This window comes from Mya arenaria, chromosome 1 (genome assembly GCF_026914265.1).
Source record: "Mya arenaria isolate MELC-2E11 chromosome 1, ASM2691426v1".
Classification (NCBI taxonomy): Eukaryota; Metazoa; Mollusca; class Bivalvia; order Myida; family Myidae; genus Mya; species Mya arenaria.
The window spans coordinates 24,468,358-24,482,677 of record NC_069122.1 but is presented as its reverse complement, the minus strand read 5'-3'; the positions used below and the strand labels follow the sequence as shown (position 1 = coordinate 24,482,677).

Below are 14,320 nucleotides of genomic sequence, written 5' to 3'. Positions count from 1 at the left end.
GATACACTTAGTTTAATGGTATCTATAGTATAGGATACATTATGTTTAATGGTATCTATAGTATAGGATACACTTAGTTTAATGGTATCTATAGTATAGGATACACTTAGTTTAATGGTATCTATAGTATAGGATACACTTAGTTTAATGGTATCTATAGTATAGGATACACTTAGTTTAATGGTATCTATAGTATAGGATACACTAAGTTTAATGGTATCTATAGTATAGGATACATTATGTTTAATGGTATCTATAGTATAGGATACACTTAGTTTAATGGTATCTATAGTGTAGGATACACTTAGTTTAATGGTATCTATAGTATAGGATACATTATGTTTAATGGTATCTATAGTATAGGATACACTAAGTTTAATGGTATCTATAGCATAGGACGTTTCTCATGTGCGTTTGTTGACCTCATGTTGTTTGAACCTAGGTTGCGTATTCACACAACACATTAATGAACATGTGCGATTTTTATCGATAACTGTAATGAATATTGATCATAAAATCTAGACAACACCTTTTCCTATAAAACATTTTTTATTGTTACATACAAAACGCACACACCGGTGATGCCGATTTCCCATTTTAAAATACAATACTCGTATAAGACTTGCAAACAAACCACTTCAATCGATTTAAAATAAAAGCACATCACGCCGTAAATGTTTTCAAAAGTAAATAAATCAACACCACATGCAAAACAAAATATTTCATAAACAACATTTGCAAAGACGAAAACTTCACAATAGTATATACTTATCATGGTTAAACAATGACACCTGTCTGCATTAAATATATGTGAATGTTTCAACAATAAAGTTATGCAACAACAACTGTTTTCAAATATTTGTGACGTTAGCTGAACATATAGATTGAAAGATGTAAACTTCAAATCGGACAGACATATTAAAAGCAAAATTCTAATTCATACAATAAACATTTGCTCTGTCCGAGCGTCGTTCGGTTAGGATGAGAACCGTTTTGTCGTCCCATGACGTCACGTGGATGTGCTGTGGGCGCGTGAGACCAACGTCACGTGACAGTAGCGTCTTTACCGAGGATCCACCTTCCGTCAACGCAAGAACGTTAGCGGAACGTATTGCTGTTACGTAGACATTATCGTTGTAAGGATCAATAGCCGCGCTATATGGCCGATCAAGTTCCTTAAAAGTGTAAACGTTAAGAACGTCGCCGCCTATGGACATACTTACGATAGAACCCTTCGTACCAGACTGTCCTTCACAACAGACGTACAAAAAATTGCCATTTTTGGACGGTGAAAGGGAAACTGGACGCAATATGTTTGGATTTTCCCGTGAGGAAAAATTAACGATTTGTAACTCCCGGCCGTTTCCGTCTAGAAACGCAACTTGGTTGCCGTCATCCTTCGTGGTGGTTATAAACTTTCGGTCTAGATACGTGATGCCCCAACACTCACGTTTTGTCGCAATGCAGCGTAATGTTGACATACATGACGTCGCAACACGTATCACGTGGATTGTTTTCTCTAACGGAACCGTAACGGCGATTTCGTTTGAGGAAATTGTTGTAACGTTCCATGGTTCTTTTGCCATATCTAAATGAGCCGCGTATGTCAAATCAGTATCAAACAGCTTCACCTTACTGTTATTACAATCTATAAGAATCAAGCGGCTATCGGCGATTTCAACAGATCCCGTAATCGTGCATTCGCGGACGTCGCACTCTATTCTGATGGCGATATCTTTCATTCGCGTACAATGTTTTGGGATACGTGCCTCGGAAGCATTTGGCGCCGCACAAAACGAAAATGACTTTTCGCCGGTTGGAGTTGACGCGCAAGAAGCAAGGAGAGAGTTTTCATAAACGGGTGAATTTTCAGACTCCTTCATCTGGGTATTTGCCTTGCTTTGGAAGCTACGTATTAGCTGATTAAACGAAACGGTTGCAGCGCTAACTGACGTCGCAAACTTGTCGTCAATGGTGCTAGACGCTGCACCAGAAGAAACGTTTGATTTTTCTTCCTTACTGTTTGACGCGGACGAAGAGCGGCTTCGAAATAAGCTTCTGGCTACAGTAGCGTCTTCAGACGTCTCTCCGCTTTCCGAGTTTCTTCGGGCGGTCGAGTGCTCGCCGGGGCTGGTTACCATGTTAACGTACTGCCACGAGCGATGCTTCGGCTTCTCGGTTACCGGCGGCTTGCCGGAAATGGACGGACTGTTTGCAATTCCGGTGACTAAAATCGCGGGAAAACCAGATGAATGGCCGCGATGTTCGTCCGGATAATTACTTCCGTTTGGTAATAATTCTTGCGTTGTGTTCACGATATATCTACCGGGTACATCCGTGTTACTCGGACCAACGCTAGGAGTATGCCCGATAGGGCTCGAGCAGGACCTAGGAAGAAAGTGTGGTATCATTCCCTTCACTTCTGGTCTCTCAGGTCGCGGGCGGACGACGGGCGTCGGAGCAGTTGACTCAATAGGGACGGTCTTCGGCCTCTTCGGCTCTTTGGGCTGCCGGGGCTGTGTCAACGTTTCCATCTGGCTTGAGGCGCCTTGTGATTCACCGTCAGTGACAGCGGAAATAGTAGCAGGTGGTCTGGCAATAAAGATGGCACGCGGTGATACGTGGCGGGAAAGCGGACTGGAGGGTTGGAGGTCCTCGGAAGTTGTTGATATGTCGCGGGACGGTACGAAGGATTCGTTCAAGGTACAACCTCTTGATTGGAGCTCAGGCGGGTCCTGTACATTTGAGTCAAAGTAGTTAGCATTTATTGTCCCAATCTGGCTGAATGAGTTCAGAAATGAAAGCAATTGATTGTCGATTGCAAATTCTAACTTAATTTGTTTGATATTAGCATGGCAACTTTGGATGAATGCCAACTGACTCTTAATTTCGTTTTCGACGACTGTAATTTTCTCAAGGGAATGTCCAATATTTCCAGATATGGGTAATTCCTTTAAGGTTGTTTCCGAGGCGCTGATCTCAGCCTTGATTCTTTCATATTTCTCGCATTGCGCCTTTAATACAACAATTTCTCCGTCATGCTGTACATTAACGTGATCTTTGATTTCAATTTCAATCGAGTTAAACAAAGCTTCTACTTTTCCCCTCAACTCTTTGACTTCGTTAAGAATGGTTGTCTTTTGTAAGCACAGCAGATCAATGTTTGATTTTAACTTCGTTATGGCCTCTATCAAGTAACCTAAGACGTTTTCAACGTCAGATTTTACGGTATTAAAACGCAATGTAAATTCAACGTGCTCCTCAATGTCCAAAACCTCGCACTGACGGTGGGCATTCTTGAAACATTTACTACAAAGCTTTGAGTTATGTTCAGTGCAAAAGAATTCAATAGGTTTCCCGCCATGTTCGGAACACCTTTCGGACGGCAAACTTGAGTTAGAGCCGGTCTCTGAACGGTCCAACATGTCTTGAAAGCTCGAATCAAGAAGGGACACGAGCAAGTGATTAAGCGGGAAAAGCGATGCCCACGTGTCAATACGCGTAAATGCACGTGGCGCAGGTGTGCTCACACGGCAAACAGGGCACGGGAAGTCGGACACGAGCACACGCTCACGTGACTTGTTGACGATGTAGGAGTGGAGGCAGGTTTCGCAGAGAGTGTGTTGACAAGGAAGCATGCGCGGCGACTTGTAGATGTCCATACAGATAGGACAACACAGGATGTTATCCTGGGGGCATCCCCCACCGCCCCTTCCGCTAGACATGGCGGCTTGCTGAAATGAACACAATGAGTTTTATGTGTTTATTATATGTGCCTGTATCATTCATTATGTATAACAACGCATTTTGTTTACATAAAACAGATATGAAATATTGCTATACTAATAGAAACTCGTTCTTTTTGTTTTAGTTGCACAGTCATATAGAGAAAGACAAATATTAAACATGGATTGTCAGATTAAATGAAATACAACTGAAATAAATGTATTTGTGGTAGAGCTATATCCTGAATACTTTCCCAAATTCAAAATTTGAAACTGAAAATTAAACAGGATATCTTTAAATGAACATTCGATTTTATTATGATTTGAATGCTAGTGCTATGGATAACAGTGATATATGTGTGTAATGTTTGATTTACAGTATATTAATACAATTTTGCTTACCCCTTAAAGGCTTCTGTATTTGTAAATCCTTCAAACCTTTAATATCACATGTCTTTCAAAAACAATCACCATCTGTCCCTTCTTCCGTCTGCCTCCCTCGCCGCTGGTCGTCTACTGCAGAATGTGCCTGGAAACAGGCAAGTTTAAGGGATAAAAGCCAATGATTTGTCAATGATTGCACAAGACTTGTATGACTCATGCTCCTTTTCCCCAAGGTTACCTCGTCTCATGTCATTTCACGCACGCGCGTAATTTTCTCTATAATTGCGTTTTTTACAACAGACATCATTAATGCTGGGTTATTTCCAGCCAGTTCTAATAATATCAGGATAACCCAGACACAAGATCAATAGCTTTTAATCGCTGCTTGATCAACTTTAAGAAACATACTATTGCAGAATACTTTTTTATTCAATGAACATCATTCTTAGAAATATTTAGATTCGATGTTTCTACAGCGTCAGACTTGAATTTGACGCGTCAATAAATATGAGTTATAAACTGTTTAATTAGTATTCTGTAGTATTCAAGCTTTCAATTTAGAATACACAATGAAAGCTCCATACAAAGATTAAGTTCCTGGCGTCATTGTCTAATGCATGAGTCAACTGTTTTCCGTACAAAGGTATCGGTTTTCACCGCACGTATTCAACGTTTCGATTTTAGTTGTTGACCTGATAACTTTATTATTACAATACAATGGAAACGCTATCGATAATTCTAATTTTCGTTTTCAGTTATGTGAGTAGTCTTTAACTGTTTTTAATTTGTCTTTGACATATTTTCATGACGACATCAACACCATCATTGCTGGCATGCATATATCAAGACAAGCCAAGAAAACACACACAATCTATTTGCGGCAAAGTATAATTAAACCATAATACTATTTCCATTACAATATAGTTAAGCTTAATAAACAAAGAAGTACACATTTTGCAAAAGCACTACACAAGTTGAAATGACAAAACATACCTACATGTACTAATTATAACCGATAATACGATACAAACCAATTCAAATAAAAGCAGAGGTATAATCAGTTCCTTTAATATACAGTTTATGCAAGTTGCTACCATGTGTCATGTATACAATTGTGTACGAAACAGAGTTTGCAGGGGTAAGACGAATCGGCATGTTTGCCTTTTGCCATTTTCAACTTGACTATCTACTTATGGCCAAGACACAAAAAGTATAATGATATAGAAATTACGAAATGACAAAAATATATCTATTGACAAAAGCAATATGCTATTCGTATATAAGAAAAAAATATAACCACTTTATTACGTCAAACAGAAGCAGATACAATTCTAGCTGTTCTTGTCTCAATTTCATAGCACTATATACATACTTAGCTAAGTATTGTAAAACAAATCCCTCTTTGCTGACATAAAATATTTAAATTTAGCCAAATTTGGTCACATATATTTAATGCGACATTTATTTCTAAGTGCTGAGTAGGCTGTAATACAAAGTAAGAAAATCATTATATAGACTCAACAGTATTTTGTGAACAAAGACTACATTGTCAGACTCAACAGTATTTTATGAACAAAGTTTACATTTAATATTTTCTCTACTTTTATTAATACATCAACCTGTCTCTATTTCCAGTGAACAGTCTAAATCTATTTTTTTACGATGGTTGTCATTTTTGACACACCATATTCTTCAAATACTTTGTTTTGTTTGATTCTACAATAATATACCATTTTGGGCTGATCATTCCACGTTTGAACATATTGGTCGCTTACTCTTTGAGTTAAAAAGCTTTACAGGTATACAGCCATCGTTCCAATTTATCAAAGGTTCGATGTTGATAAATCTAACGGGGTACGCATAGCATCATCACTCTGATTAACGAGAATGACAACCGTCTACTATCTGTGTTTAGAAGATTATCACTAGACATTACAACTAAATTATAATTGTTTGATGCTCTAGTTGTACCAATTTTTTAACATGGATCGGAGATTTTCGGAGCATATGTTCATGGCGAGTTAGATAAACTCCATTTAACATTCTGCAAACATATTTTTGGTGTTAAACAACAGACATTAAAATTCCAACATTTAGGCAAGCTCGGACGGTTCCCTTCGTCAGTAGTTTGTACAGTGAAATCAGTATGTATCATAGTACATGTAATAACATTAATGCACCCTGTGCGTACAAAACAATTCAATCTTTATCATAATGCTAATAAACGTCATGCCAGAAAAAATGTGGCATTCTGCTATGTCTGATTTGTTAAACAGAATGGTTATCGGTTGGCTGATTTTGATATGGATTACACTTATATTTCTATGTGCATTTGGCATTTTTACAGCATAATTAATGTAACCAGTTAAGAAAAGTTAATAACAAAATAACAACAGTTATCAACCACTTCAACAAATTTCAATACTTGTCCATCTGAAATTACAATGGCATTTCCTGCTTTCAAACGCTCATACTTTAGTTTTTATGTTAAATTTTAAACCATGGGCCCAGTAGCGTGAAAACATATTAATTCTCTTAAGCTGATGTTGTAAACTAACAGGATCAGTGGTAAATGATGCGATATCATAAGCAAACACTAGCATAAAAGTATATAATGTAAACATATCTGACTCAGTTAAATTGTAAAAGTCAATAGAGTCTTTAACATCGTAGATAAACAAAATGAATTTAAAGGGAAGTAATAGCTCCCCTTGTTTAACACTAAGTGATTTATCAAACATATCTGAGTAAAACATATTACTAGCATCCTTAATACAGCACTTAGCACTACTTTACACATATTTTATCAAGTTTATCATCTTGAAACTAACGCCAGGTTCTACTAATTAAATCCACACTGCATTATGGAGAGCAGTATCAAAAGCTTTTTTGTACTTAACAAATGCACAATATAGTATATGTTTGTTCGGAAAAGTATTCTGAATTAAATCATGCAGGATAAAAATACAATCAGAAGTACTATGACAACAGCCCCTTTACCCTGCACCCAAGGAGAGACACCATTCTGAAATATGTTATTACATATTTTTTTTTAAATATGGAGCAATAAGTTCTTTAGAAAATCTATGAACAAATCATTGGGGGGGGGGGGGGGGGGCTGGAGATGGTGAGCCATATACTGCCCACCATGGGGGGTGGGGGGTGGGGGGGGAGCTTTTGTGACTAGAAATGTGTAGCCATATACTGCCCACCATGGGGCGGGGTTTGGCTCCTGTTGCTCGGGAGAAACCCGGCATGGGCATCAGCGCCTCCGTGGAAACGTATCCGACATAATTTGAAGCATTGTTATATTTAAATACATGTAATGGGATATATATACATACACACACACACGCACGCACGCACGCACGCACGCACGCACGAACGCACGCACGCACACATTCACGCACACACACACACAAACATTTATATACATGTATATGTATTTAGACATTTTTAAAGGCAACCGAGAACAAATGTTTCTTTAAATCGAATAAAATACAAGTTAATGGTGCACATCTTTTAATGTAGATTTGATTATAAGTATCTTTCATGGCCGAGCGTGTAAGATAGGTTCATTCCGACCCGAGCGTAGGGTGTTTTGTGGAAACGAGGTTTACCGAGTTTCCGCAAAACACCCTGCGCGAGGGTCGGGATGAACCTATCTTACACGAGCGGCTATGGTAGATGCTTTTTCTCCCACCTCAGTTTAACAAAATTAAATAAAAATGCATTTTTGCTAGAACTCTTTAGTGCTTAGTGAAAATAATCACGTATGGATATGCGATAATTCGTGGTTGTCATGGATATGCGCGCAATGATTCAGATTATGTTAATAGTCAAAACGGTCTTTAAATAGTTCTAAGTAAAGTGAAGCATTATTTCTTGAAAGGTGCGTGAAAACTGTTTTTTGGTGACATTTGAAGCGAGAAATAATTAATTGGCGTTCTAAATATTCTCACAAGACAGGTTTCCATGATGCTACAGACAAACGTCTTCAACAAGGGAGGTAATTATAATGTGGTGACCATTAAAAAGGAGTTCCATACGGGCATTTTATCTTCGCCCGTGGGCAAGATAAGAATTTCTAGGATGGTTAAATTATTGGATGTACTTATCTGAGGTGGGAGAAAAAATAATTAAGACTAGTTTAAAGAAAACTGCATACAATTAAACACATTTTGTAAAGTTAAACTCAGTACAAAATGTCCAGTTCAATGTTTAGAATGGAAAAACTAAATAACCTGATTACATTATTACCAAAAACATCTTAAAATGCATCATTTAAATTTCATTTTAAATTTGAAGATTGAATTGCAAAACTCCCTTCATTGTAATACTAGCATAAGATAGATAGCAGTAATTGTAAATCGGCAAGTCATATTATTTCATTCAAACATACGCTTTTTAGAGGTTTTAAAATGCTCATGAATCATAATATAATGTTCATATTATACTTATATACCTGTAAGACAAATGGAAGTATTACATATGTAAGCCTTATAACATAAGTAGTGTTAACAATTATAAAAAGGCAATATATTAAAAGTTATTAATTATTGAAGATGACATAAAGAGAGAATTGTATGCAATTCGATGCTTAATCCTTCTAAATATAATCGATATGACAAAGTACACGACCTTCCTCGCTCGCGTGCTGAGCGTATAATGTGCACATTGATTGTAACTTGCTTTCTTCACTACAATGAAGCATAACTTCATAGCTCCTTTTAAAACGTGCATGAACTAACTTTTTGATTTAACGCATTAACCAGCATGCACTATGTAAAATCAATTTCAAACTGAAGCGATTATTAAAAATCTATGAACAAATATTACACGGTAGGAATACTTACCGTTATACACTATTCACTCAAACTGCAATTCCAGCAAGGCCACTTTCAAACCAACACAAAAAGTAGAAGGAAAGGCCGCACTCATCATAATAAAGCGTTTAAGTTTGTTAAAATCAGATTTTATTTCTTAACTAACAAAAACTGTCGCAGATCTGTAATTAGTCATTGTTTATTTATTACGACTGATTCCTTTTAGTTTGTAAACATGTTAATTACCTTTATACAAACCTATTGAAATGTAAACAGAGATAAGAAAATGCTGATATAAGAATATGTATGGTCTGTATAGGGCCAAATCTTTAAGGATTGTAAATGATATGTAAGGCCCGTTATTGATCCTCCAACGATCGCTTTAAGTGGATACATTGTCAATATGGTGACTGAGCCAAACTATAACAAAGTCATGTCCCTTTGATGTAAAACGTTTAACGCGAAAATCAAAGCACTGAAATTCATCGAAGACGAGAACCATCAAAACCAACATGTTGGTTTGAATATAGCCAGCTTATAAGTAGTAAAGTTCAGCTATTGGTATGACAAACTTATAGTCAAGTTTGAAATCAGTAAAAATATACTCGAATAATTGCAACAACGGTAAACGGCATAAAATTTTATAGAACAGTACAATAAATCAAAGTGCTGAAAGCACTGATGGACGAGGGCTTCATTTAGGGGAATGTTGATAACCATGTTCTAAGCATTAAACAAATCGTTTCACATCACAAGGGGTCACTGTTTAATAGGCTAGCTTAAACTTTAGACTAAAACTGCTTGCAAGCTGCAAAGGAAATTTTAAAAGTGTGGGTAGAGGGAGGAGGGGCTGGGGGGGGGGGCTAAAGTGTTTAATCAGATAAAGTCATAGTTCTTTTGAAAATCTCAATGTCGTTAAATCAGACCTAAACAAATTAATTTACGTGGTTTGCGTATGTTAACCAAAGTACACATACTTCTTTAATTTGATTAAGTCATTTTATATCAAAGGTCTGTTATTTGCAGTTTCAGAGAAGATTTTCAATGATGTAATTATATCCTATATAGAAAACCTGTCACCTCTTTTTCAAGGGAACATTTAACCACAGAGCCATACTTTGGATAATATTTGTAAAAGACATCAATAAATGCAACAGTTGGCCATTCGTGTATTGTCCTCTGTCTCTGTCCTGGTAGCTCACTATCTCAGTAGTTGCAAATGATTGTAGGTTTATGATTCTCCTGGTCATTGGTCATACAGAAAGATGTTGAATGTAGAATCAAGAAGCTTTCATTTCAGGCACTCCGAATTGAATAGAACTGTAACATTTGGAGTGCCTAGAATTTGTAGAATTCCTAGGCAACATGTATCAGGTGTTGCAGTACATTTACTTTACTACAAATACTTTTACTCGTCCTTGTAAATCTAAAAATGCTTTCATTTCGCAAAAGTAGTTCATATATTAAACTATAATAAGGTTGCTAAATCAAAGTTTGAATAATTCTAATATATAGATTTGCCTTTAATTGCAGCAATTTAATGTCCAACTCATGATGTCAATTGAGCTGGTTAAGCAATACTACATTTCCTTGGTGTGGGGATTGCTTTATTTACTTGAATAAACAAACAGTTCTTGCGTTGGAAAGTACAATGTATTAACAATGTTACATGCAATTTTCTTGACCTGACTCCATCCAAGCCTTAAATCTTAGATCAACATGTACTTGGGGCTATGTGTTTTATAAATGAGAACTATAAATTATGTTCAATTTAGTGCCACTTATGATATATCATTCCGAATACAAAAACACTAGCATTTTCTTTAAAACCATTAGCATTAATATCCTATGTTATGATAAAACCATTGCCAAGGTAGTAATTTGAAAACACTAGAAATTTTATCTGGTAAGGGTTTGAAATAGTCTTTCTAGACAGCTGGACTTGTTTTGCAGTTACTTTGAAAATCTTCAAAAGCTAAACTGATCAAGACTGTAGCAAAAAACTCACAATACCAAAATGGATTTTAAAGACTTAAGATTCTCATATCACCTATACCATTAGTTTTTATCTACAAACTTAAGTCAACATAAAAATGTTTTACATTAATATTGCAATGAATAAAACATATTGCAATAACATACCAATCAAGCTTAAACATGAGATTTCAACATTTTCCAGATAAACAATAAATAATTTTACTTAATAATTTTCTCGATACTTACACAAGCTGGAAAATGGTCTCTTTTTGAATACTTTACATATTTCATGGCTTTCATCATTCAAACTAACATTTCGCTTGTTATTTCAATATTCAATGATTTTGTAAACATTCATAAATGATGGTTAAAATTAAGATTCATACTAATTATGCCTACCAAAAACACCTGACTGACCAATTAGAATCCAATTTCGGCAGGGCTTATTGGTGGTTCAGTGAAATCAACCATGACCTCCCACAATCTGCACTGATCAACAGTAGTAAATGCATTGTTTCCATTGTACTTATTTTCATAAAGTTAGAAAACAACTGCAGTGAATAAAATTTATTCCTTCTCACTGAGAGAGAGTTTAGAATGAACGAAGCCGACGGTTACATTTAGTGGGATATCAAATCCTACAAATGTATTCATCATTTTATGTAACCGTATTTAGTATAAATGTTAAAGTTTTGAAAGTCTAAAGAGTTTCAATTTTTGTATATTTTGTGCTTAATTTAATTTCATTCTTTGAAATTTGCTTTTCTTAGTGTTCAATCCCAAGCATACTTGTTCACATTCAAGTGCAAGAAAAGTCTCTAAATTATTAGCTGAATAAATTTTTATATTAATGTTAGGTCACATAAAAGATAAACAATGTATTGTGCTTTTTAAAAATAACAGTTTTTCATCTGTTTAAAATTATTTCAAATGCTGTGCATTGAAATTTGATTATGAGTTTAAACTATGACAGGAATAATTCAAGGGAATGGGTTTTTTGTGATTTCTAGCATTTAAATTGTCTGAATCGCATGAAAATTTATAAATTACGTAAGGTACCGGGTATTCTCAAATTGGTCACACTTTTTGAACTTTGTACTGTCTTCCTTTTGTTTGTCTCAAATTTAATACAACATTAGCTTCACTTGTTGTTTATTAAAGGGACTGTACACGAAAGCTTATGCATCAGTCAATTGTAACCATGCCCCCCCCCCCGGTCCAGGGAATAGCGGGGACTTTTACTTTCGGTTCAGCCAACCCAAGCTAAAATCCCCGCCCTGCGGGATGATCTGATGGCAAAGTCCCCACCAAATCCCCCCAGCACCCAAGGGACATTAGGTTAAGCCACATCCGCACTGTATTTTCCACGAAGACCCGATACTGCGGGGCCACCTGAAAGGTAAAAACACGGCCCATTTCCCCGGTTTACCCCCGGATGTGGGGGCCCTGGCTACAATTGACTGGTGCATACTGATCCATAGTAATCTAATCTCATGCCAAGACGATTTCTGGCCTGACATCGCCAGGTAAGTTATTCTTAAGCATTAAAAAGCATGGACAGCATTTGAGAAAGACTGTTGTGAGGTTAAATCTACATTACTTCACTATGCCACAACATTGGGTGATTACTGATTTTCATTCTTGGCTAGGAAACAAAAAGTGAGCACAAAGCGTCTTCAGAAAAAGAACTTTATGCACCAGTCAAATGTAACCACGCCCGCACCCCCCCCCCCCTCCTCCAGATCTGGGGAATACTTTGACTTTCAGTCCAACCAATCCCCTATAAAATCCCTGCCCTACCCTGCGGGAACGAACTGGTGGTAAAATCCCTACCAAATAACCTCGCACCCCAAGGATCTTAGGTAAGGGTAATTCCCCGCTATATTTTGCGGGAAGACAAAACCACCGCAATCATCAGGCACTGCGAGGACACCTGAAAGGTGAAAACACTGCCCTTTTCCCTAGTATACCCCGAGGGGGGGGGGGGTGGTAACAATTGACTGGTGCATGATAAGAGTAAAAATCAAAAGTGAGCAGGCAAATGCCGATGGTTTATCACACAATGTCATTGAACAAAATGTACTTACACTGAGAATGGCTCCAGGACATTTCTATGCACATAGGTAAACACTCATCATATTCATAAGCCAGATGCTGTGCGCATATTCATACATTTGGCTTCATTTAGAATGAAACTTCATAAATAAGTATGCGCATATTTGATTTCTTTATCTCCATTTTGCAAAATTGAAATCACATGATTTTATCAAACGAACTTGTATTGCTTGAAATTCAACGTGTCAAATTAAACATGCTATCCACGGTAAGATAACAATAAATCCGTTTGATGGTGGTAATCATTCAATGGCGACTTTATTGATAATTTTCTTCAATATAACACGTATAAAATTCACATCATCAGTATCCGGAAGTAGTGATAACATGTACATGTGTGAATCATTCGGCCGCTCTGATCAGAGTAAATGAGTCAATACAGTAGACTGGTACCCGAATTTACTTTTCCTCAAAAACACAAGTTATAACGTTATACAGATACGCGGCGTATGGTTTTTATTTTACATTAATAGTATTTAAACAATCAATACCAAAAATCATGCTGTATTTAAAAAATGCTGAGTGCCATGCAATGATTAGTTAAATAAGAAACTTTGTATTTAAAAAGAAAATGTCACGGAAACATGCAAATTATGTCGAAAAAAAGAACAGCCCTGTTAATAAATTAATACCAACATTCTATACAAAGGATAACAATACTTTTAAAAAAAATAAAAAAAATATCCTGGTTGTTTACTACTTAGACCGCACGCTTGATTCGGTTTACGGACCCACAAGACATTTCGAATGCGCGACGGGCACCGTGGTTAGCTGATACTGGTCGCTTTTCGGATAAAAGAAATAGCGGCTACCAGTCTATCAATAAAGAGCTTTGAACGGAAAATGTCGATGCGTACTTTTCCAATATGTTCATATTCTTATTGCAGTTAATCTGACCGTATGCAAGAACATTCATGTAGTTAACCCGATTAACTCACTCGCTACGTACCCATTTCTTGTGCTTCATTAAAAGAACATACAATTAGCTTGTCTTGTTAGGAGAACTATTGTTATTGGATGTTTTCATTGTAATCAGTTCTGGTACTACTTTGATTATTCAAATTCGCTAACGGCAATCCAATCAAAATACAGCGTATGAATACATTACGTCAGTGAACCCCCAGATGCGGCTTGAAAATGCAGACATCGCGGTTACGGCTATGAACTAGGTGCCCTAGTCCAAAAACTACAGAGATAAGCCTAGTAGTAAAAATGCGGACATTTTTTGACCAAGTATTAAAAGTTGAGAAAATGGTCAAAATTTAATGGGGCGGTGACATTCGCATTTCATAT

At 36.6% G+C, this 14,320-nt stretch overlaps 1 protein-coding gene across 1 annotated transcript; it reads right to left on the bottom strand.

The window, feature by feature from the left end:
• Nucleotides 1–536: 536 nt before the first annotated feature.
• Nucleotides 537–9,107, bottom strand: LOC128244813 (uncharacterized). Its single transcript, XM_052962937.1, has 3 exons — nucleotides 8,966–9,107; nucleotides 4,128–4,254; nucleotides 537–3,734 (listed from the first exon to the last, which is right to left on the bottom strand). Exon 3 carries the CDS (start codon nucleotides 3,723–3,725, stop codon nucleotides 933–935), a length of 2,793 nt encoding a protein of 930 aa, XP_052818897.1. The 5' UTR covers nucleotides 3,726–3,734; nucleotides 4,128–4,254; nucleotides 8,966–9,107; the 3' UTR covers nucleotides 537–932.
• Between the last annotated feature and the right edge of the window lie 5,213 nt (nucleotides 9,108–14,320).

Coding starts and splice junctions, on each gene's coding strand:
- LOC128244813 (XM_052962937.1), bottom strand. CDS start 3,725: ATGTCTAGCGGAAGGGGCGGTGGGGGATGCCCCCAGGATAACATCCTG.